Here is a 24,015-nt window from a genome sequence, read left to right on the forward strand (position 1 = left end):
ACATAATCACGCACATTTCTCACTGATTTCAAAAAATGAACTTGTTTTGGAACTTCAGCAGAAGATTTGTTCATAAAAGACAATACTTAAGTATGTCTTAAGTACTTAATGTTCAGCTTTCAAGCAGCACTGCTGAATTCAGAATAAAAGCCATTAGAGACATTATTCTGCCACCAATGCCAAAACATCTTGGGATGAGTAGTTAATGTCAACAAGCCTATTGCCCTCTTAGGCGTACATAGTGTCTCAGTAATAAAGTCTGTTCTTTGGTCAGGTTCTTACTGGCAGCTGCTTATCTTTCCAGCAAATGTGGAAGGCAGCTTAATCCATTTATTCCCTCCTTGAAAACTGTGCAAAAAGACATGGGACATCCTAGGGAGAGGAAGGGTTGTAAACATATGGCACAAACATGCCATCTGAAACCGTGCAGTGTCCTTTCTTCCAGTTTACTTTGCAGTTCTTCCATACATTCTTCTTAGAGCTTCAGAGTATTTTTTCAGCATCAGTTTAGCCTCTCAACTGCCCTGTAATATTATAAGGGCAAAGCAAATTACAATCAAATATTATTTCACTACTTAAAAGATTAAGAAAAAAGGGGAAAAAGTGACTCCCCAAGGTGACATAGGAAGACTGCTGCAGAGCTAGGAATAGAATTCAGATGTCCTGACTCCCTATCTGGTGCTTCCTTAAATATATGACCATCTGCTCTCCTGCTGGAAGTATAGATACTATATGCTGACTCCAAGCGGGCTGCTAAGCCTGTTAGTTTATCCTCTTTTTATCTCGTACTGATATCATCTCGAGCTAAGCTGTTGGCCTGGAGTCAAAGTGATTTCCAGTGTCTGAATGATTCGACCTGCTTGTTATTGTTTTAACCTTGCACCACACATATGCTTAGCTATTTGTGACTTATCTGCATACAGTCTGTGTAACAACAGCAACAAGCTAAAACTGTTTTGTTTAAAGATTCCATCCCGAAGCATACCACATGTTTTAAACAACTATCATATAGCAGTGAGTTTGATCCTGGTAGCTGCCTGCACCCAGATTTTCTACTGGAAAGAAACTCAGATTTCCTACTGGAAAGAAACTCAGATTTCCTGAGCTGCATGTAACTTTCAAGGACAAAGAGCTTATTAAAAAGACAAAAATCTTACGTACTTGTGTTTCTCCACAAACATCAGTCATCATGTTAAGCTTTCCCAGTTCCACAGCTAAATCCTGCTCTGACTCCATCTGAACTAAAAGCCAAACTAGAACTAGATGGAATTCAACATGATCATCATTTTTCAAATCATCACCTTGTTCCTGAGAAAATCATCCTCCAGTAAATCCCCTTCTCTTTTGCTGTAGAAACTCACAGTATGTGCACAAGGTAGAATCACCACCCAGTAGGGTCAATACAGTAGCATGCCGATTAATGTGCCTTAAATCCTAGTCTTCTGTTCCACTGAAGAAGCAGGGTGGATAATTCAGCTGTCTTACTAAAATATCCTCTGGTTTTCACTGTGGCTTTACTTGGAGGAAGCACACAAAGAACTGACAGTTCTGTTTCCAATTGAAACATAGGAGATAGAATACTGTATAGGTATTGACTTGTTCTGTGAGTACTAAAAGATATTTCTGTCTTTCTGAGCAGCGTTCAAAATATTCCAACTCTTTCTACAATATTAAGTATATGGTCTTAATTCTGTAGCATATGAATATTCAGCAATATGTTGTGTAGTTTGCAATCTGAATCGTTGTTCCTCTCAGCATGCCAAGTCTTCAGCTTTCACAGCTTTGTTAGAGAAAGGTTCTTCTGAAATTCTCTGGACTCCACTGTGATTCAACAGTGCTAACTGTTCTCAAGTCCCATTAGCTCCAGCAACAATCCCAGCATAAGTGGGAATATACTGGAAGCTATGCTGAGTTACAACAACTCTTCTAGAATTATCTTGCGGAGTTTTTTCTCTCTTTCTCTGAGGTTACACTGAAAACACCCTATTAACATTACACTTGGGATTTTAAAATAATTTTAAACCATGAAGAATTCCAGCCAACATACATTAGGTTAGAATGATTGTCCTGGGTCCAGCAGTAGCAGTCACTTTTCTCCTTCTTAGTAGCTGGTACAGTGCTGTGTTTTTGACTTTCAGTCTGAGAACAACGCTGATAACACTGATGTTTTTAGTTGTTGCTCAGTGATGTTTACTCTGACCAAAGACTTTCTGAGTCTCATGCTCTACCAGGGAGAAGGGGAAGCTGGGAGCAAGCAGAGACAGGACACCTGACCCAAACTAGCCAAAGGAGTATTCTATACCACAGCATGTCATGCCCAGTATGCAAACTGGTGCAGTTACCTGGAAAGGGTAGATCACTGCTCGGGTCGGGCTGGGTATCAATTGGCAGGTGGTGAGCGGCTGTATTCTCTCCCCTTGTTATTTCCCTTATTATTATTGTTGGTGGTAGCAGCAGTGATTTGTGTTATACCTTAGCTACTGGACTGTTCTTATCTTAACCTGTGTGAGTTACATTCTTTCGATTCTACACCCCATCCCTTTGGCAGTGGGGGGAGGAAAGCGAGGGGAGTGAGAGAGCGGCTGCATGGTTCTGGGTCGCTGGCTGGGCTTAAACCATGAGAATGATATTACTAGGCAACCTAAAAATTAGTTCCATTAAGCCAGCCTTAGTTGTCCTGCAGATTGTCAAGTAATGAAGGATATTTAAGCTTTAGCTTAGTGGATCTAATTTGATGATTGGTACATGATCTAGTACTTTCAAAAGATGCACATACTTTCAAAGATTTCTCCATAGTTTTTACAGCATTTATACATGTAAATACTAACATATTTTGAGCTCAAACTGGAAATATCAGTGTTGTGTCAGGGTGTGAAATACCATATGCCTTTTCAGCACAAGTCCTGTGGTGCAGTTTTTAGACAGCTTTGTTATCAGAGAAGAGCTTCAAGTAGGTGTTCAGTAAGCAGTTCCTTATGCAAGGGGGCTGAAGCAGGCTGACAAAATCTGTATTGATTTAATTAGGCTGGCAGAGCAGCTTCTTCAGACACCATTTTCTTTAGCCAGGGAAGGAAAATGTTACTAGTAAATTGTCTTCCCTTAATAACAGGTGGTTATTTTTCCTTCATTCTTCAGACAGCAGAATGTCACTGCTAAAGAACTTGAGGCTGGTCATTTACCATACAGTCTGAATTCAAGATGATATTTATCACCTGTTATTACAAGGTAATAAACACTTTCGGTTCGGTTCTAGGAGTTGAGTGATCACCTTTATGAGGAGCTATGCACAAAATCCTGCAATCCTTATGTAAACACAATTACTGTAGGAAATCTGTCTGCATGAGGATTGTGCAATTTAACTTAAAAAACCTACTAGTAGTAGATTTCAGGCGCAAAGATAAATTACAGAACCCAAAATCCACACACACGGGCTGGCTGCAAATCATTGCCCTTGGAGTTTTATCAAAGGAAAGATTCAATTTGCTGACAGTTCTTAATGTGCCTGAATCCACTGTCAGAAAAACCAGTTAGTTAGGTTTTCTCACTCACCTTCTCCAGTCCTGAAAACTTTCCCTCATAAGAATACCTTCTGATGACATGATTAGAACTTATGATTTCAAAGGTATTGCTCTGGGGAAAAGGATTTTCAGAAGTGTTTGATCCTATACTGATGTTCTGAGTGGGCAAAAATTAGGAAAGAATCCTTGATTTTGTGAAGAAACAAAACTTCTTGCAAACCTTTAGCTGTCAAAGCAATATGTTGTTTGTTTTAGTTAGACCTTTTGAAAGAAGATGTCACATAACATTAAAAGCCTATCTTGTATTTTTAGATAAAATTATTACCTTTGTAAGTAAACAAACTACTATTACTGATACTACCAGAACTGTAAAGGATGGCACATAAGTCTCTGTAATTGCTGAATGGTTAAAAAACAAGCTTACTGCACTGTATTCTAGAATAACAAACATTATTTTTAATGAGTTCTATTACAAGCACTAAAATACTTTATGATTAGATGCAAATATGCTTGCACATGATTTCTTAGGCCCAAACAATATACACTATATTCACTTTAACTTGAGTAATTAGCTCTTGCAGCTGTAAAACATGTTTGTATTAACCTTTGCCCTCTGTTCTATCATCAATGATACACATACTTAGCTTTCCGTTTAATACCATTAGAGCCGAAGAGCATTGCTTGCATGCATGAAGCTGCATATGTACACCCATGCAAGTTAATACTCTAAATCTCTCAACCAGCATGATGATCTGTTAAAAATGATTATGAAGTCCCTGAGGAATCTCAGTGATTATTAATGAAACCAATAGTATCTGATAAAAGATCTCAAAGCAGATCTCATCTGAGCTAAACAAATCCACTTATACTAAGTAGAATTTCCGGTGTATTTTTGCAAATGAGCCTTAAAGAGTTTATAAGCTAGGTTTGAAGTGTAATGTGTACATCTGGGTCTAACATGCAGTTAGAAACTGCTTGTATTTTGGTGTCTGATCTTGTAAAATATCATTGCTGCTAATAGTATATGGGGAAAACACTGAGTAGTGTAACTTTGAAGTGCTTGTTGGGACACGGTTAGTAGGTTTGCAGCAGGGCTTATTGACATGGCTTACACTGGTCACAGGTTTTGGGGTTCTCCAGCAAAGGGAGCTGTTTCTTTTACAGTTAGCCAAGACTTAACTCCACTCTTGTGACTGAGCTGTTACTACTCTTTGTACAAGGACTGGATCTGAAACATCAGCCATCTCTGCCTGGACAGCTTACAGATCCAAGCCACTCAAATGGCGACACCTCCGTTATACAGCTGGGGAACACAGACACCTGGCTGTCCTGGGGCTAGGGGTATTCCTTTGGGTCACAGCGCTAGTGAGATGGGTGCAAACACCAGGAGTCTGGGTGCTCCAGGGGGAATCTCCTGAGTGACTTGTCAATGAGCACAGATAAGTGGTGGCAAGCAGGGAGCTGTACTCAGATTCTCCATGTCTCTGTCTAATACCTTAATGCCAGATCATCATGTTCTCTGATCACAGAGTGGTTTTGATACCTTCATTGTTATTCTCTTCTCACACCCCCCACCCCCCCCCCACCCCCCCCCCAAATACTGAGTTATTAGATTCAGCAAATTAATATCAGACCTACCAGCAGCAGCAGAAAGTTTGGAAAGTTCTCTTTTTATTTAGCATCTGCAGAAATCAAACCAGCCTCATCCTTCTGCCCCACCTTTTGTGAGGAGTACTGCTTACTGAGGAGGAAGTCTTCTCCTTGATGTCAGTGAAGAATTCACCATTTTGTAGTGTTCCTTGAGCAAATCTTTAAATACACATGCACACACATATTTCTTGCCTGCTTAACTTTTCAGATCTTCATCATTTGCCTTATGTTTATACAGAGGTGGTCGACTGAAGGTTTGTTTAGAAGACAGTGTGTCCCTGGGACAAATCATTCACTAGCAACATGGAGCATATTCTAAAACAGAGGCAAATGCATCAGCATCCTTTACCCTCTTCTTGCCCCATACACTGCAGTGTACGGGGGGTTAGGTTGCCTTTGTTTTTTCCAGAGAATTCCCCATGTCAAGAAAGTGTCTGCTGTTCTGCTAAAGCTGCTAACTGCTGAGCCAGCACAAAGGACAAGTAAAAACCCAGTGCTGGTCTTCGATAGGCATGTTTAGAAAGATTAAATAGCCTTTTATTATGTGACTAACATTTCAAACATGAGCTCCAAGATTGGTCTCTCCTCCCTCCGTAACTATTGTGTGCAATAACATCTAAGCATACAGATACATAATCTCCTCCACAACAAGCCACTGCATGCATCTGTATGCACATTATGTATATGTAGTACAGATCAAGACCTCACTGACAATTGTCACCATTTACACCCGTGTCTGTGCAGACAGAGTCCTGTGCATGACTTGTTCCCTGCTGCAGAGGGACAAAACTGGGCTCACACAACAGTCCAAGTTTTCTCCTTTGAAGCTGTTGGAGCCACAGCCTCAGCTGGTGCATATTGCTGTACTGCCCTGACTTTAATTTAAACCAGCAGATGAGCTACTCCCCCTTTCCCCATGCTCCCCCACACTTCCCCACCTTTCTAAAGGGTGGTCGAGCACAGATGACATCTTATGTGCAGCAGAGTCTGTAGCATGGAAATCAAACAGGAGAATACAGAAAATTCAGCAAATGCCCTTTGTGGATTGAAGTGAGAAAAGTCAGCTACAGCACATACCCAGGAATGACAAAGAGTGTTCAGTAAATTGCCTTTGTCTGGAGGCATGGGTCGTCTCTTACCTATAGCAGTGAAAAGTGAAAAGAAATTCTCTTGTTTGTAAAAATTTGCATCTTGCTGCATAAAGCAAGAGCATATCTGGGTTTTGATGGGTGCCATGGCAACAATGTTACTGGAGTACAGCATAGGAGCATTTTTGGAGAGACGGAACAGGATGAAACAGACAGCTCACTGCTTATCTGTGGACACAAGGACTTTTGCTGCAGACCCAAAGACAGATTCTGCTTCTTCCTGAGTGGCTATTTACAGTCACTGTCACATTCATACTGTCACTGCAGTTGTCCAGAAATAATAAAAAAGGGAAAAAACTGCAACAACCAGGACAGATCTTAAACATAGTTCAGAGTTCCATTATATCTGCACCATTTAAAAGAGAAGAACAATGCAGAACTACTAAACCCACAATGCTTACTAGCAAAGAACAAAATCACAGGATTGCACGTTCAGTAAAACCTATGCTTAAGTACCATAATTGCTTTAAAGGTACACATGTAGAGAACAACAGATAACCATGGCTCTGCTTTTGTTCTGTAATAACTAATTTCAGAACATTTCACCTAGGAGTGAATGTTTCACTTTTTCTGAGATCTACAAAACCTGCAATTCTTTTTTAATTCATATATTCTAGTGTCAGTAAAGAGGTATTGGAACTGGAATCTCATTCAGGCATCATATGTGCTCTGAGACCTCTGTGCAAAGAGAATAGCTTAATATTACCAAATTGCAATATAAAATAATACCTACTGCACCAGCCAGGGGGTGGACAGGAATATCAGAGAGAATATTTCTTCACTTCAGCAAATGACCAGAGCCACATTTCTAGCTCTCTGCATAGAAAGCATAAATCAGCCTCTTGCCAGAAAACTGCAGAAACAGTTGCAATACCTGAGAAACAGACTTTCATTCTCTTATTCTAAGCTCCAGTTTATTTAGATTCTGATTTTTTAACAAAAATGAAACTCTTGCAATGTACATTTAGTCCCTCTGCCCCAGTCACTTCTGAATGTCTAGGTCAACTTCAAAGCAAGAAGGAAGTTTTAAAGAGAGTTCCTGGATGTTTCTGGAGTGGCTGGAATATTTCATATCCTGAGAAGGCTGGAGTTAGGGTTCAAAAGCGGGTTTATACATAAGCAAATCCAAGCAGGAGAGAAAAACAGGTTGTCAGGGTTTGCGAATCCAGCTGCTTATGGAGACAATTTGTTTTTTCCAAACACTCCCTGTTCTCATTCTGCATTACTTCACAAGCTTTGTTTCATTTCTGCTCAGATGGTACTAGTTTATTTTCTGTTCACACAAAGGCCTTCCTGACCCTTGCAGCCCACGTCTTCTGCCTTCCTGTTTCTTGCTCTCAGTTTAGATCTGTTCACACATCCTGCAATGCTTAACATCATCCTTGGGCCAGGGAAGTTTGCCATGGAACTTACATTTGTAAATCCTTCTCACAGTGTTTTCATATTGATCGTGTGAAACATGACAAATATCTGAGCTAGTGACCCTTTTGCGTGTCGATATCCTTCAGATGACCTGCAGAAGTCAAAGGATAGATAGTATATTCATTATTCTCAAGGGAAAATTACAGGATAAGCCATCTTTTACTGTTTTGTAATAAGATTTGTGAATCAAAAGATGTCTAACAGCAAGCAGCATGTAAAAAGCAGGAATGGGAAAAAGCAGTATCTCTTTCTTTGAGATTAGCAGGACAAATACTTATTCCAGTGTTTCATACCTCGGAATAAAGGAAAGATTTGTATGGATCTACTTTTCAGATTTCTTTGTGGCCCAGGAAAAAAATTATTTGCCTTCATACAAGAATGTGGTCAAATATAGGGCTGTTCTGTGCAGCTGAGTTCACTATCCTTAAGTCGTAGCTACATAATTACTCTAAGCTGTATAGTTGCTTTATCTACCTTAATAAGCCTTCAATTCATTGAAGATCCTCCCCTCCCTCAGCAATTTAATTTATTTAATGAATTACCTATTTTCACTTTACATAAGGTTGATAACCTTGGCCTTGCTACAGATTGTATACACCCCTGAAATACCTTTAGTGAGTCAAACACCAGAGCAAATATCTGGGTTCCATCTGTTAATAAGATAAGCCTATGAGCTGTATGAAATAAAGCCATATTCAGCTTCGTGGTTCCTTGCTCCTTGTTCAGAAAAAAATGTCCAGCCACTGCACTTGCAAAGTGTTCCAAGTGTGAATAAAGGTTAGAAACACATGTTTCTGAGTCTGTAGGCAGACTGTGAAAATGATAGAGAAAGGCGCAGCTTCCATCTCCTGCTAGCCTCACTAGCAGGTCACCTAAAAACATCTGTTTATTATCTCTTTCACTTAAAAAGGGGATTTTGCACTTTTGGCACTGAGCAATCCATGCAGTGACAAACCCCACAATTACAGGAGCAAAATAATTATTACTGATCTTCATTGTGAGTATCCCACTGATTTTAATAAGCATGATTCAGGAGAGAGAGAATAGTATTCTAAATACAGGTTGTAATGCATAAAACGGGGAGTTAGATCTCCCTTACTACATGAACTGGACACCAGGTTTATTTCAGATATTGCAGCAGAGGTGTTTTTTAGCAGATGTAAAGATTCTAGAAACCCACAGCTCTGACGTCTCTCTGGCAGCAGCTATGTACTGCTTGGAACTATGAATCAGTGTAGGTGACATAGTAATGACTTCAGTTATTCAGGAAGCATAAAGCAAGACATTTTAATTAGCAAGGTGATCACTATGGCAGACTACTACATTTCCATACTGCCTGTGTAAGTTTCCACCTACTTGTAAGGTGTTAAAAAAAAAAGAAAGAAAAGATGGTGATCAGCTAACTTAATACAACAGGCTATACCATTTTGTGTCCGCTGGTGGTTAATTCTGTCCAGGCTGCCAGCACCCAGGAGGACAGCATACTTCTGTGCCTGGTGTTTTGTCCCTGAAGAGATGAGAGCTATATACCTGCTACTGAGGACCTGACTGAAAAGCTCAAAGCAGAGGAAACAGTACCCCAGCCCAGACAGGAGCCGCAGCTGACACTGCATTAGCTCTGTTTGCAGAGCTTCATCTTTGACCAACACCAAATGCTTGCTCACAGCTCTGAGCACTACTAGGCTCTCCAGCACAGAGTATTTCAGATCTCCTTCAGTGCAGGCCAGGACCATGAGTCAGTCAGCCAGCTCAGAACATCAGGATGGGTCTGACCAGTCTGCTGTACAGCTAATGCTTTCTTAAAGCAGTGGATCCAAAACGAGTGCACAACAAACTTCTTAAGCAGATGAACCCCGCTCTGGTGGTTCAGTTTCACAACTGCATCAAATCTGCTCTACTGCACATGCTGCATTTCAGAAACTGAAATGCTGAACAGCGCTCTCTGCTCTTTATGCCAGACTGCTGCGACAACGCTGCTTTAGTTGCAGTTTCCTCCATAAACGTGAACCATATTCTACCTATAGGTTCTGTAAGAAGTTGGGCAGTGAATTCTTTTTAAGCACATTATTTTCTTTTCACCTTATCACCGTTTTTCTCATCACTGTAATATCGTAACCATATGTCCACGCTACTTCAGAAAGACAAAGAACATAGTGCTTGGAGCTAGCAAGTGAAGCAAGGGCACCACGGTTAGGTAGCACACAGTAACTGTAGAAAGTACTGCTGTTTCCCTTCATGCAGATTGGGCTGCGGCTGTGGTACAGCAAAATTGTGACTGAAGATCCGATTACACTGCAGAAACAAGCAAGCTGTTGTTGGCAAATATATGTAATTTGAGCATTCCAATGCTCTTACTAAGGACTTCAGCAAGTCCAGCACAACAAATGGATTTTACCAGTAAATGTTACCAAGAATGGAAAAGATGAACTGTTTCTCTCTGCTCCTTTGGCTCAAAGGCCCAAAGCTGCTATAAACTTCTAGGACTCTGCCATCAATTCCACCACTACATAAGAGGTCAGTGAAGATGCATCACAGTATGTAATGAATAATTTTGAGTATTGCAACATCTCTATCAATAGTTGATTCTGATACTAGTGTCTCCACAGACAGCAAGAGTCAATTTACATGGCAGACCTGTGTTCTTGTAGCAAGAAGTCTCAGGATCTATTACAGTGAAGCAAAAAGTTCAAAAGTGCAAGCATACAGCTAACAGAACCATTACTAGCCTGAACTTCTGAAAAATGGCAGAGATTGATTTCGTCAGAAAATTTTCTGAAAAATCTTTGGATTTTCTGGAAAAACCTTTGGATTTTTTAATATACCCCTTAGGCTGAGTTATTTATTGCTTTACTATCTGTAATGCTGCATAAAGAACACAGTAGATGGTGGTGCAGGATACTGGGGGGAATCGTTCCACTGTGTATTTGTAGGCCAGGTTCCAATACCACTTCAGATAGTCATTTCCTTTCCCTGACCCAGAAGAGAGAAATTTGACATGGGGCATGGGGAGGGAAAGCAAAGTGAAGATAAAATTAAGAAATTTCAACAGCAATGCATGTCAGGATGCTTTTGGGTTAATCAAGTAGCTCCTTCTGCTAAAGAAAACGCCTGCTATCAGCAGACACTGTTCTTTCTACAAGCTTCTCTCAATCTGTGATACTTTGCAGTAGGCAGTTGCGTATAAAACTGCTTAACTCTTCTGTTAAAACCTTACATTAATCACACAGGAAAAAGAGAGAGCAGGAGACCCAAACTGTTTATTTTAATTATTTTCTTGCACAGTCACTTCAGAAGGAGGGGAAGGATTTTCTGGATAAATTTTTCCTTTCAAAAACTCAACAGCATCTTCATTTGTCATTTCCTGAAACTTCTTGTTCAAGACCTGGAAGAAAGGAAACAGAAAGAGTACGTTAGTTCTCGTCTTCAGTAAACTAGGCTGGTCCCTCAAACCAAGCGCTCAGTCACGGGAAGGCCATAGACAGTTGCTGTATTTTGAAAACAAGCTGACTGGAATCATCTATTCTATAAAAATCAGTGTAATACGCCAAAGATGCATAGTTCTTTAGGTACAAAGCAATTCAGTAGCTTGACCTTTCATTTTCCCTGAACTATGATTATATTTATTTTGCTGATAATGGGAAGTGGTAGCTTATCTTTTAGAATTTTTCTGTCCCTTCTCCCCAGTGACACCACCTTTTAAGTAGAGACAATATACAATTACCTCTCTGGATGAGGCTCACCATTAACTACAAAGCCTGTTCTACCACACATACTCATCACTGTGCTGATAACAGGACAGAAACAGAGAAACTCTTACCAGAATTACATGATAGCCCAGTTTATTTAGATGCCGCTTCTTCATTGCCAGCTTCCCTTGGGGGTGTGTTGAACCCAAACAGAAGGCAGACAGAGGAACAAAGAGTAAAGCCAATCTACAACCGAGAACAGTAGGGAAGACTCCATTGTACAAATGCAGAATAAGCATTTTTAAGACAATGATTTAATGATGTCCTTTAACACTGCAAAATATATAGCTTTCTACCTGATAGGTAAAAGTATCAGTACTGCACAAATTCCATCATCCTTTTCCTTCTCCAGACTTAATTAATTTAGACCCTCTCTTCTTCCATGAGCTTCACAGAAGCACCAGCATCTACCCAAATACCTACAACAGAATTTTCTCCTTAGATCTTCACTTCTCCCACAATGAGAAGGAAACAGATCATACAAAATTCTACATTCTTTTCACAGCTTCTGCATTTACTCTGATCCTTTGCTAATATTTAGAATCAGTTACTTCTGGCCATAAAAGCCTGCTTGGAAGGGTGAGGAAAGCTGCATGCCTTGGAAGCCTGGCAGTGAACTTCTGCTACACAATTCACTAGCTCTTTTCCCAAAAGCAAACTGTACAAACTATGTGGCTGTGCAGTGATCCAGCACATAAATGTGTATTACCCAATTCTACTTAAGTGTTACTTAAATGATATATGTCCCACTTCAGTTATTGAGAGGTCACTCTTCTACACAAGATTAATTTCATCACTAAAATGTGGTATGATGATCCCTTTTAATCAAATTACATTTCAGCAGCTGAATTAATTGCCATAACATACCACTGAGATGCACATTTTAGAGACTTAAGAGAATAACTGAATGCTTCACTGGACACACAAATACTTGGAATTTTAAAACCATAATGTAGCAATTTCTTGGAAGGGATTTCAGTCATAATGGATACAGATTTTGAAGTACAAGTATCAGATTACTGTGATGTTTCCTGCCTCTTTCTCTGAAACATTAAGTTTTAGCCTCTGCTAGAAGAAGGTAGTGAGCTGGACGAGTTGCTGCTGTGAACTGGCATGGCAATTTTTGTCTATTTCAGTGAGCACAACTAACAAGTTATCTACTTTGCTTATGCTAATCATTGAACTAAAGAAGTAACTGGATGGAATACATACAAATAAAACTATTCTGCTAGAAAAAACATGCAGTCAAAAAAGACACCTTTGAACACTTGAGTCAGTGTGATCATCTGTTGCAGGTATTGGGAGCACCTTCTTTCTGTCTGGATCCATTTTGATTTCAAAATCTGGAAAACAAAACAATGAAACATTAATTGTTCAAATTGCTTCCAAATGAACAGCTCATTTGAAAAAGTTAACAGACCATAACTGTCCTGCTTCTAATAGCTGTTCTACAGTAATTTATATATTACTGATGACTTTTCCCTCCCTGTAACCAATATAAACAGCTATAGCTTGCACATCTCAAAAAAAACAAACAACCCTGTTGATGTAACTTTATGTGAGTGAAATCATAGACCAAAGAAAGTACTGCTGTCATCCTTACTCAGATTTTCCTATAATCTGATGCCTCATTAAAAATATTTAGGAAGAAAAGTATTACAAATACAGAAAAACTGGTAACCTGGCAAAAAACTTAAGCAATATAAAAATATAAAAGAAACCAAATGTTATGAAACGATTACCTGTCAAAAGTCATATCCCATTTCATAAATGAAAGTAAAACCCAAACCTTAGCCAGAATTTAAGAGAATAAAAGGCAGCTGCTGTTTAGCTTTGTTTCTAATGTGATTTAGTACTGACATGTCAACTCTGTAAATCAGTTGGCCATATTGGATTTATGTACAATTAACATCTGCTCACTGATGCTCAACAGAAAGTCCAACGCAGTTTTATAAATAAGAGCAATCATAAAGTTTTAGTAAATGGACTTAAATGCTTTAACAGAAGCATCCTAGAAAGTAGATTCACCAATCAACAACATCATTTGTTAAAAGATTGTGTCTACACTTTTAATCACTTTCACCCTATGAAAATTTATTGCCACCTTATTATTCTGGGGATTCTAAATCTACATTAAAAAGAATGTAACAGTAATTTGGCTTCATACCAATATGATATTTATATGGCAGCTGAACATTTTGCTGAAACATGTTCTCATCTCCCAGAAGTTCTATCAGTGCCTCCCGAGCCTTTCTGAGATTAAGAGATACTAATGAGGAGGAATTCTCAGTCAGCACAAATGCAGGCTTTGTGAAGGAAGGGCTATCAAGTTCCATACACACTTTCACACAGCGAAGCATAATTTCCTTTTGTTCTTTGTGAAGATCATCTGAAAAACGATGCAAGAAAATATTACATCCAATATATCATCTCAGAGAATTTTTTCATTTTATCGTCATTCTGTTCTAGCAGAGCAAATTAATTTCAATATAGGAATCAAAACCCAATTGTTTCTTTACGGAATATTACTATCTTCAATGTATTGTTAAATATACATAACCAATTCAGTAATTACAATATTGAAGCCTACAGCCAAGACCTGTCTGCTTATCCATCTTTCCCCTCTATTGTACACAGCTCTGTGCATGCTATCAGTTATTACAAGAGACTTAAGGAGTCCAACATTGAATGAGAAGGTATGAATGAAAACATTTATAAAATCCAGACAACCAGAAGGCTATTTATTAAACAAAGAAGCGATATCAGACTTGGCCATAATTTAGAAACTGTACTTTGTAATGGTACTAGGCTGCACACAGTACAAGCAGTTACAGCTTTACAGATTTCACGTTCAGTCACAGCACACTCAACAGCAAGACACAGTGTTTTACTCTACACTGAATTTCTGCTCTACTAAATGAATCTACTGGCTGTAGAGAATTGTAATGTGGAAACCAAATTCTACTACAAACCATTCCAAGCTTCTCATTATAACTCAGAACAACAAAAACAACGACAAAAAAGTATAAATTTGACTCATGATTTCAGGTACTAAAGTTGGTTTACAAAGGCTGAGACTTCCTGTGCTTTTAAAAATGCCTCAAAATCTGTTGAAGATGGAACCCCTGGCTCTTACACATTTCTCTTTCCATGGATCTCATATTCACCTCTCTCCATGTGCACACCTAGTATTCAACTGTTGAAATCATGGGGCCCAAGACAATCTGCCTGATGCCCTAGTGCACAAACAGACCACTTAGATCACCACTACTATGTTAGCCTCACCTAGAGGACTGCAAATTTACTATTAATCATGTTTGCATTCTTTAAATTCTAAACTTTTAACACAACTACAACAAATTACAAATGGAGGCAGAATATCACTTTTAAAACAAGAAGATGACAAAGTAAAGCCTGACCTGACAGTAGAAGTTCATTCCTGCTGTCCTTTTGCATCAGTGTATCAAGTGCATGATGAGGAAGATATCCCAAGATGCAAAATGAATATGCCGCCTTCAGCAGTTCTGTGTTGGAAATCTGAGGGAGGAACTTATTCAAGCAGCTATGAAGAGTCTCAAAAAACCTTTTCCAAAAGCAGAAGAAAAGTATCTAAATACACAAATAAGGCTATATAAAATACAGATTTCAAACAGAAATACAAGCTAGAAATCTTTGTTATCGTGTATAATCATACATTGTGTAATCTTAAAATTAGCTTTTGATTATTCTTTGGGGATACAGCTTCCTATCAACAGATTTAGTAGACTGATCACTCTAGAACCAATGTCTCCATTTTCAATTGCAGAGAAAAAAACCTATGTAGAAAAAAAATGTGAAAAGACACAGCAAATTTACCTTACAGATTAAAAAAACAGGATTACTAACCCTTTACACAATTGAAATCAAATACTAGTTGCCATACATTACAGTGACTACACGGTGTATTATCATGCATTCTAAATGAAAACCTACAGATGCTTTTGGTCTCTGGGAACATAGTTGAGTCGTGAATATACTCGGAGAACAATCATGAGGTTTTTCAAGTTGAGAAATTCAGGGTCTTCTGTCACCTTCTCAGCAAAAATATCCATCAGCTCAGTAGGCTGAAAGCCAAGTGTCTCACAGGCAGAAAGAAAAAGCATAATCTAAAAGAAAAGATAGTTTTATAAGGTCAAGAAAGCCAGTGAAGTGGATCCAATGCTGATTTCAGAAAAGACATTACTAATGAAAGCAAATTTTTCAAACCATAACACCCATTTTATTTCTTATTTCTTTATTCATCAAAAAATAGAAGAGCATTTTAAAAATCTGACTGTATCAACTTCATCAGACTGGTATTCCTAAGAAAATCTGTCCTCCAAAGATCAAACATAAACACGAAGAAAGGTAAGATGGAAAGCACCAGATATTCTACTAGTACCACTGTAAATTATTTGGTCTCAGACTTACCTGTCTTTTGTCCCAAATGCTGGCAGTAGAATTAACATAGTCTGCTAATGCTGAAAACAGTTGCACATTACGGTACTGGAGACTGTAACAAGCATCCAGAACGACAATTAGCTGCCGAAATGGAATATCATGGATATGCTCTGTAACAGAAGAGCAAAAAAAAGGACAAATAAAGCAAAGCAAAAGGAAATGTAGGGTGGAGGCATTGTGGGAACAGTTTGGACGAGGGGCAAATGACGGGGAAAAACAACCAAAATTAGGTAAGGAACTGTGGAATACAGTGAGACTACCTAGGCAAAGCCAAGTGAGCTAAAACACATGAAGAAACTGAGGCTGGGTCAAGCTAGGAAGGATAAATCAGAAAATGGGAACAAATTAACAAAATCAGCAAGAAGACTGCTTTTCCAGAACATCTTCTGTTCCAGGATTCTTGATTTTCAGCACCTCCCTGCACTCAGTATGGAATCCCTCAGGCTAGCCACTTCTGCACTGACTGAGCCTTTGGGCTGTCCACCTCGCTATGTCCGCTGAGACAGTAACAAAGAGGTGGATCTAAAGCTGCTGACTGATCAGATATTAGCACATGATGAAATTTACCTTTTTCCCCCCATTTGGTTTTACAACCAGCAAGAAACCACAAATAGGAATCTATGTCTAAAAAACACTAAAGGCCGTCAAGCACTAAAGCATTACTGTATGCCAAACTGGAAAACACAGAACTGTAACACAACCTCCTGGAATATAAGCAGTGATGACACAGACTGAGTGCCAGATGACAACAGACTTCTGCATAGGACTGCTGCTTCATTTGCCACACAAGATGGACCTAATCCTGAGATGAAAAGGATTAAGTACTGAAGAACAGTGCTGTCTCTTGAACATATTCGCTCTCTCTTGAACAACCCTGTTTGTTGCAATGAGGTGCATACATGTCATAAAGACAGTAAGCAAAAGAGAAAAGAGCAGTTACAGTAGTAGGATCAGCATCCCATAGAACTAGACTTCATTTCTTCCTCTGCGAGAGGACTCAAGAGGATAGCAGGAAAGTAATTCCTGAAAATTTAACTCCTCTGAGTTGTGCTCAGTGATTTTCCAGGCTCAGCATAAAACACTGACAACTGTGATGGAAGCCAATGAGAGCTGTGTATCAAATAAAGTGATTTGTAATGCTAGGTATTCTTAAAGAAAACAGGCTAATGGAATCTCATGTCACTGGTCACTCTGACCTTAATCTCTCTTCTGTGTAATTAGAAAATTAGTATCACCACTGGGTCGCTCCCTTGCTGCTGCAAAATTAAACTCAGGAAGTACCTATGAAGTTATTACAATTCTGTCCATGTCCCCAGATATGGGAGAGGAGGCCACTTTCTTGAGAGCCCCACAAACAGGACAGAACTTGGAAAACCTGCTAGAGAATTCCTTTCCCCCTTCAGCCCTAAAGTGTGCTCTTCCCTCCTCTTCATATACCATCAGGAACCTCTGATAGGGGTGACTTCTGTCCAGAAACTGATCACTCTGACCCCAGAGCATCATTTGCCCTGAGAACCTGTACTAAAAAAATGCAGAAAAAGAAGTACTAAATTGTTGTGAATTAAGTTTAATTAACTGAATTCCATTAAGTGAGTTCTTTTGACTGAGTGGTTTTGCTTAGCATGAGTAGTGGCTTAACACAGGAAGCTGAAGTTGCTAGAGCTTTAGGTCTCAAGCAGCTAACTAACACCTAAATAAAGCTGAACTTAATTTACAACCTGCATTGTTATGAAAACAGAGGCCCCGAGACCACTGCAAACTGGAAGATAAAGGAGTTGAACCTGTTAGCAACAACCAGGAGAGACAGGAAGGAACTTACAGCCTGCCTGGAGACAATGAAAGAACCCAATGGTGCATGAGAAGAACAAGACCAAAATTCACCACTGGGCCAAGACATGTGTGAACTGAGTTTAATGGAATAAAAACCTAGGAATTTCCTTGTCCTGGGTTCCTCCCACAACAACAGGTTCCTATTCCTGTAGCATTCTATTATTTTTCTAAGAATTGGATGTCTGAGACTCTGCCATGGGAAAGCTAGGGTGGAAAATAACAAGAGTAGCTGCTCATTGTGTGTATGCCATCTAGCCTGTGTACTAAGTGTGGTGAAAGTCCTATGGGAGAAGCCAGTATGTCCTAACACTTAAGAAGCAGGAGAAATAAATGCTGTATATGGATCCCAAACACTCCTGCTTCATTTATATTAATAATGCTATTTTCCTATCTTAATGTGTTTTTATATACAAATTCAGATGTATTTTAAGTCTGAATCAATTTATACTGACCACATATACTTAAGAAATGTATTGTAAAAGTATGAAGAGAGATGAAAGCATTACCTTTCATTTAATTATTTTCTGGGCTGCAGCATGAGGTCAGTTATTAAGCAGCATTCAATATCTGAATCCAGTTAATCAGGGAAAAAATACATTCACTTTAGCCTATCAACTATTCACTCTAAGCCACCAATCCATCTCGTAAGATGTCCACTTCCGATTCAGATTTGTTTTAAAAGTTTATCTGAAATCTACTTTTTCTTCCTAGAATTCCATTCTTTTTCCTAAATTCTACATATAGAAAAATGCAGAGAAAAATATGTAATTCAGGTAAATGTTAAGAAGGGCAGAGACAATAACAGCTATTTGTTTTCATTGTCCATCAGTAATTTTCTGTCTTGATGCTTGTCAAACAAATCACTAAAATATAGTGTAAACCAAAATGTTCCAGAGTTTTAAAGGAAATCAGAAAAGGGAGATAAGACGCTTAGAAGCATTCGGTATAAGGAAGGGAATTTAATAAACATTTTTTCTTACCCTGGATCTTTTTACTGCAGGCATTCAGGATTGGAATGGAACAATAATTCATTTCAACAAGAGCCAAAAACATACGCAGAGCATTCGGGAAAGTCAGATGGTCTACCTCTTTCAAAACTGCCATCTAAAGTGAATTAGAGTTTATTAATCCTTCATTCTTCAGGTGTATTATCACTGCTTTCTGGTGAAGGCATTTTCACCAAAACTTTCACAAATTCCTTAGCCTGTTCAGGTTTACGTGAAAGAAAAAGGAGCAACAAACAGCAAAAGCATAAAGTAATTATTCTCAATTTCTTAATACACTATTATAGCAGATCAAGTGTTATACAGCCATGTCATTATGCAAGTTCCCAGCAACTTGCCTTTATGTTTTTTTAAAAAGAAGTCTCAGTAAGCTCATTTCCCACTACTTTGAATATATATCTTTTACCAACTCTTGAAAAAGTAGCAGAAATATAATTGTCACAATTGACTGATTTAATAGTACTCCAATTACTGTTCTGGATGTGTGTGAAAGCTGTAAGCCTTCAAAATGATCCAATACCACACCGAGTGGCCAATCCCTAACACAGACACCCAGCTATAGATGTGGTCTGATGCACAGAAGGCCAGCTCTGATGCCACAAAAGAGACCTCATTTATTGAAGCAGTAATTAGATTGATGACAGTAAAAATGAGACTACAAAGCATACTGGCTATTAAAACACAATATTCTTACTGCATGCATATCAAAGGTTAAATATAAAACCGTATACAATAGAAATTACACAGTATTAGAAATAGCACCCAGTGGGCTCACAAAATTAAGTGCTCCCCTCAGTTAACATGGAAAAATGTTACTTACTTCTCAGTTCCGTATTCCTACACAGCTAGCTTGTCACCATCTTGTAAAAAGTGGTACCTTGCCCAAGGTTCCATGATTTACTTACACCTAACACATTGCGTGAGACCCTTGCACTGCTCTGTTCTTGCCCAGTTTCCCATCAATGGTATCTTCCCTCACCTCCTCATGAATGCTATTACAAACTGACTTCAGAGCCCTCCAGCTATGTGATAAAAACACTAGCAGGCCCTATTTGAAAGGTTTCAAAAAATTCCTTTAAATCAGAGGAAGAAACCCAGTACACCCTACCATAAAACTTACAGCCTGCTCCCAACCACTGTATTTCCCAAGGGACCTTTCAGATACACAGAAAGACAAGGCCATGAGCTAGATGAGTTCTGCCATCTCACTGCTATTGGTCCTCCCAGCCATTATTGCTCCCCCATACCATTACTGGACACAGCCCCATCACAGACTAGTTTTCCGTCTTCTCATCTTCCAGCCACAAGCTGGGTAAGGGATTCAGGGAACAGCCTGTAAGTGCTTCTGTAAAATACCATGTGGCCAACTCAAACAAGAGGTGAAGGCACTCGTATTTTATTGCCTCGATTCCTCTTGTCATCTCCATTGCTTTCTGCCCCTTTTAATGGTGGGCTATTCCCAACCTCCAAATCCAAGTTCTTTCTGCAGCTGGGCTATGATTCATAGAGCAAATGCATTTAACCTGCCTACAGTACTTTCTCTTTAAGTGTCTGAAAAGAGCCATACATAATTTATGAACAATGTAAGAGCACAAGCTTTGTGGTAGTAAAAACATGCCTACAACTAAATTACCTCTAATTTCTTTTTCAGAAAGACTGGAGCATCTCTTCCCATGCATTTCATCAGGTTATTCAGTATAAAGATGTCTCTGATACTTGTAATGCGCTGCTCCACTAGCAATCTGATGAAGAAACACACAGAGGGACTTGAGCTACAGAGAGGAGCTGTTGAATAGAGCTGTCATACCTTCAGCAGAAATAGGTAGGTACTCCCATTCTTCATCACTGACTTACTCCCAAACTAAGCTGTTATTCCCACCTCCTTTTTTTCAAGACTGGAATAACTCTACACAATGTGGCTGCAGCACAGATATTTTGCACATAGAAATAATGATACATGCTTTCTTAATGTTATCATGACAGATAAGTGTTGTTACTGACACATTAACAGCAGGGGCACCTGACCAGCCTGCACACGTGACTGTGCAGCTGTGAGTGCTATTAAACTTCAAGGAATTAACACTGTTCTGCAGGACAAAAAAAAACAACCAGACAGCAGCACATTTTTATCACAGAATCATCTCTGTGCAGCCAAGTTCTGAAGCAGCTAGCAAACTCGGGGATGGACACCACCAACTAGGTGCAAGTGAGGCAAAAAACCCAAACAAGTGCTGTGGCTGCAGAAACAGAAGGTAAGATGATAACATGGAGAGATCATAAACACAAGATGGAGTTCTGCATCTCCTTTTCCGGTTCAGGAGGAGGTATTTTATTGTTATGTCTGAATCACCCTTAAATATACCTGCACAGCTACAAAAACATGAAGTGTTGCTAAGGCAGTGCATTGCTCTGAAATTCATCCCTGCAGATGCAGCTTCCTGCAAATGGGCAAGAGCTCCAGACATCAAGAGATGTAGATGGATGTCCTTCTTTCCGCCAACTTACAGGGAATCTGTACCTGAGCTTTCAGGAGAACCTGTTTTCTGCATATCCCTAACACATCCACCTTCGCAAAGCAGGACCAGATACACAGGACCAAAAGCCAAGGCAAATTTTGTGACAGCCTCAGTTAAAACAATCTCATGGGAGTGCACAGATTGGTTACGCATGTAAACTTCCTTGGCCCAGATAAAAAATAACTACACTCCACAGCAGGCCTTGCTGGATGCACAGAGAAAGTCTAAGTTTGCCTTCATTTTTAATTTTTACTTATTAAATTAAAAGAAAATATTCCCTGGCTGTTGCACAGCATTTTTTGTCATGACAAATCTAAGTACTTTACAAAGCAAGCTAGTCTCATTACCTCCTTTCTATACACAGATAAAGAGGCATAGCTATGCAAAGTGACTTGATCAGCATCACAAAAAACCCATAGTGCTGGAGCTGCAGTCACAATATGAATCCTCTGAAGAGCAGTCTAGCACCCAGTGTCATCCGAAGCCTTTCTGCTTGAAACTGCAAAAACAATGCCAAAAATCACTGTCTTACACAGCTGTTATGTGACCACTGACATCCTAAAGCCACAGCATGTCTTTCAAGCGCAGACATTCCCCCCATGATTTCTAAGACATTCAAACATTTAAATATGAAGAACATGTGAAAGATGTATTTTTCTCACTGTAGTCCAGCTTGAAGAGCGCTCACATTCTTGTCTTTATCCATCCCTGCTAAAGTAGTTGCCAAAACTGAGATGCATCGGTTATCAAATTGATTGAGTTTCTCCTGTTAAAATTTTCACAATGTCAGATTATTTCAGACCAGTAAAAGTTTCATAAAAGAAAAACCACTCAATCCACATAACTTGGCATATAATGCTTGCCACCTTCTTTCCCCCCCCAGAAGTCAGTTCATGAACTTTAATACTGCAGTGAGCTACAAGGTCTCTCATCAGTCAAATTTAGTTGATTTGACAAAGGTCATGATTTTTGAGACTTCTATTAAATCCTTCTGAAATCAGGCAGTGGTTTCAAAAATTAAGGACACTGGATGTACACACCCTATGGGAGCTCTGTTTCCATGGAACATCAGACTAAACCAGAGATATAACCCAACTCTCTCTGATGTTGCATCCCAGAATTAGCCCGGAGGTTTCAGCCCAAATTTAGGAGACAAGGGATTTTGATACTTACTTGGCACACCCTCACCAAAGTCTGCACCAGGAGAGTGTTCTGAGGAACACCCAGGTTCACCAGGGCATGCAGACTGAACACCAGGTCACCCCGCATCATCCTTCGGGCATTCTGCAGCAGCCGCTGACAAAGCTTGACAAAAGCTGGGTGCTCAAAGATCAGCTGCTTCTCGTAACGCTGCTGCTCTTCAGACAGGTTTTTGAAGAGCTTCCACACCGTAGTTAAACAGTTTGTGAAGTGCTTAATGGAAACAGCGGAGTCGTACAAGTCCAGTGCATCACTAGGACATGTGCATTTCTGGAGACTACTGTAGAACAGTTCACTATGATCTGCTACACGCTTCTCTTTGGGGCTCCCAGAATCATCTAACTTTTCAAGTTCCAAGGAGCTCTGAGGAGTCTCCCCACTTATCAAAGCCTCTGTACTCTTCTCTGGTTCTATTTTAGCACCTGTACTAAAAACATCTGTCTTTTGAGATAGAAATCGAAGAGATGGGCTGTGAAAAGGAGGAAAAATATTTAATAGTAATTGCCTGAAGTTCACATTTTCCAGGGGCTCCCTGTACCTGCAAATCCATAACACGTGCTTTCTGGCTGTGGCTGAAGATTTGGGAGCGAGCACAGAATTGCACCTACGCATGCACCTAACCGTGCTTAACAAATAACTTATTTTTTTATTCATTATGCCTAATGTCTCATGAATAGCTTTGAAATGCCAACTCAGCATGAGGGAACCGATGAAATTCTACCAGAAGAATCAGTCATGGAGGAACTGTGTAACATCACTTATCTGTAAAAACAATTGAAAATCACGGATTAGTGACTGAACTTTCAATTACTAAAGCTTCAATTACCTAATTATGCACAACTTTTACCGGAAACATCCAACCAACCAACCAAACCCACAAACATTTGGAAAACAATCCCTGGAAAATGATTTGCACAGAGACTTCTACTGGATCTCCTGTGCTTTAGCGATCTCAACACAAGACACTCATCCTGGGTAACCACATTCTTCGCTGTTTTAACCAAAAGCCACGCGGGGAGGGAAAGCCTCTTCCCAACAGGCGTTTCCCCTACCCCTGGCACGGCGCTGGTGCGTCACTGCCAACTTTCAGCTCCGCTTAACAGAATCCCGCCTGGCTGCGGCCACAGCCAACAGCCTGACCCGGCCCCGTGCCGCCGTCCCACTGCCGGAAGCACCAGCCGGCAGCTCTTCGGTTTCGGGCTCGCTTTCTGCGGGCACTGGGAACGCTGCCCAGGGCGGTACGGTACAGGAGGTGTGGGCCCAAGGTCCGGCGCCAAGGAGACAAGAGGCCTTTCGCCGGCTCCGCCCCGGCTCACAGCACCCTGCCGCAGCAGCGGGGCACCCCGCCTGTCCGGCCCGGCCCGTGCGGCCCGCTGCCCGCCTCAGCCGCGCTGGGACGGGTCGCGCAGCGCACCAGACCCCCGCCGCCCTGTCGCCGTTACCTCGCATGCGGCGGCGCCATGACACCGAGGCCCCCGCCCTCCCCGCGCGCTCTCGGCTCG

At 40.1% G+C, this 24,015-nt stretch overlaps 1 protein-coding gene across 2 annotated transcripts; it reads right to left on the reverse strand.

The window, feature by feature from the left end:
• Nucleotides 1–10,976: 10,976 nt before the first annotated feature.
• Nucleotides 10,977–24,012, reverse strand: FASTKD2 (FAST kinase domains 2). 2 transcript variants are annotated; one of them, XM_065670104.1, is made up of 12 exons: nucleotides 23,956–24,012; nucleotides 22,487–23,275; nucleotides 21,976–22,079; nucleotides 20,431–20,539; nucleotides 18,774–18,897; nucleotides 15,934–16,073; nucleotides 15,457–15,629; nucleotides 14,904–15,067; nucleotides 13,652–13,873; nucleotides 12,743–12,827; nucleotides 11,556–11,670; nucleotides 10,977–11,120 (listed from the first exon to the last, which is right to left on the reverse strand). In XM_065670104.1, the coding sequence occupies exons 2-12, from the start codon at nucleotides 23,210–23,212 to the stop codon at nucleotides 11,001–11,003; spliced, it is 2,082 nt and encodes a 693-aa protein (XP_065526176.1). In that variant the 5' UTR covers nucleotides 23,213–23,275; nucleotides 23,956–24,012; the 3' UTR covers nucleotides 10,977–11,000. The 2 variants fall into 2 exon arrangements, with proteins under 2 accessions (XP_065526176.1, XP_065526177.1); XM_065670105.1 differs by lacking the exon at nucleotides 23,956–24,012 and adding an exon at nucleotides 23,566–23,872.
• Nucleotides 24,013–24,015: the final 3 nt, after the last annotated feature.

Source organism: Lathamus discolor, chromosome 3, assembly GCF_037157495.1.
Source record: "Lathamus discolor isolate bLatDis1 chromosome 3, bLatDis1.hap1, whole genome shotgun sequence".
NCBI lineage: Eukaryota > Metazoa > Chordata > Aves > Psittaciformes > Psittacidae > Lathamus > Lathamus discolor.

Coding starts and splice junctions, on each gene's coding strand:
- FASTKD2 (XM_065670104.1), bottom strand. CDS start 23,212: ATGCTGAGTTGGCATTTCAAAGCTATTCATGAGACATTAGGCATAATG. Junction 20,540..21,975: donor GCTCTTCAAGCTGGACTACA/GTGAGAAAAATA, acceptor TTTCTTCATCAG/ATTGCTAGTGGAGCAGCGCA. Junction 15,630..15,933: donor GCATTTGGGACAAAAGACAG/GTAAGTCTGAGA, acceptor CTTTTCTTTTAG/ATTATGCTTTTTCTTTCTGC.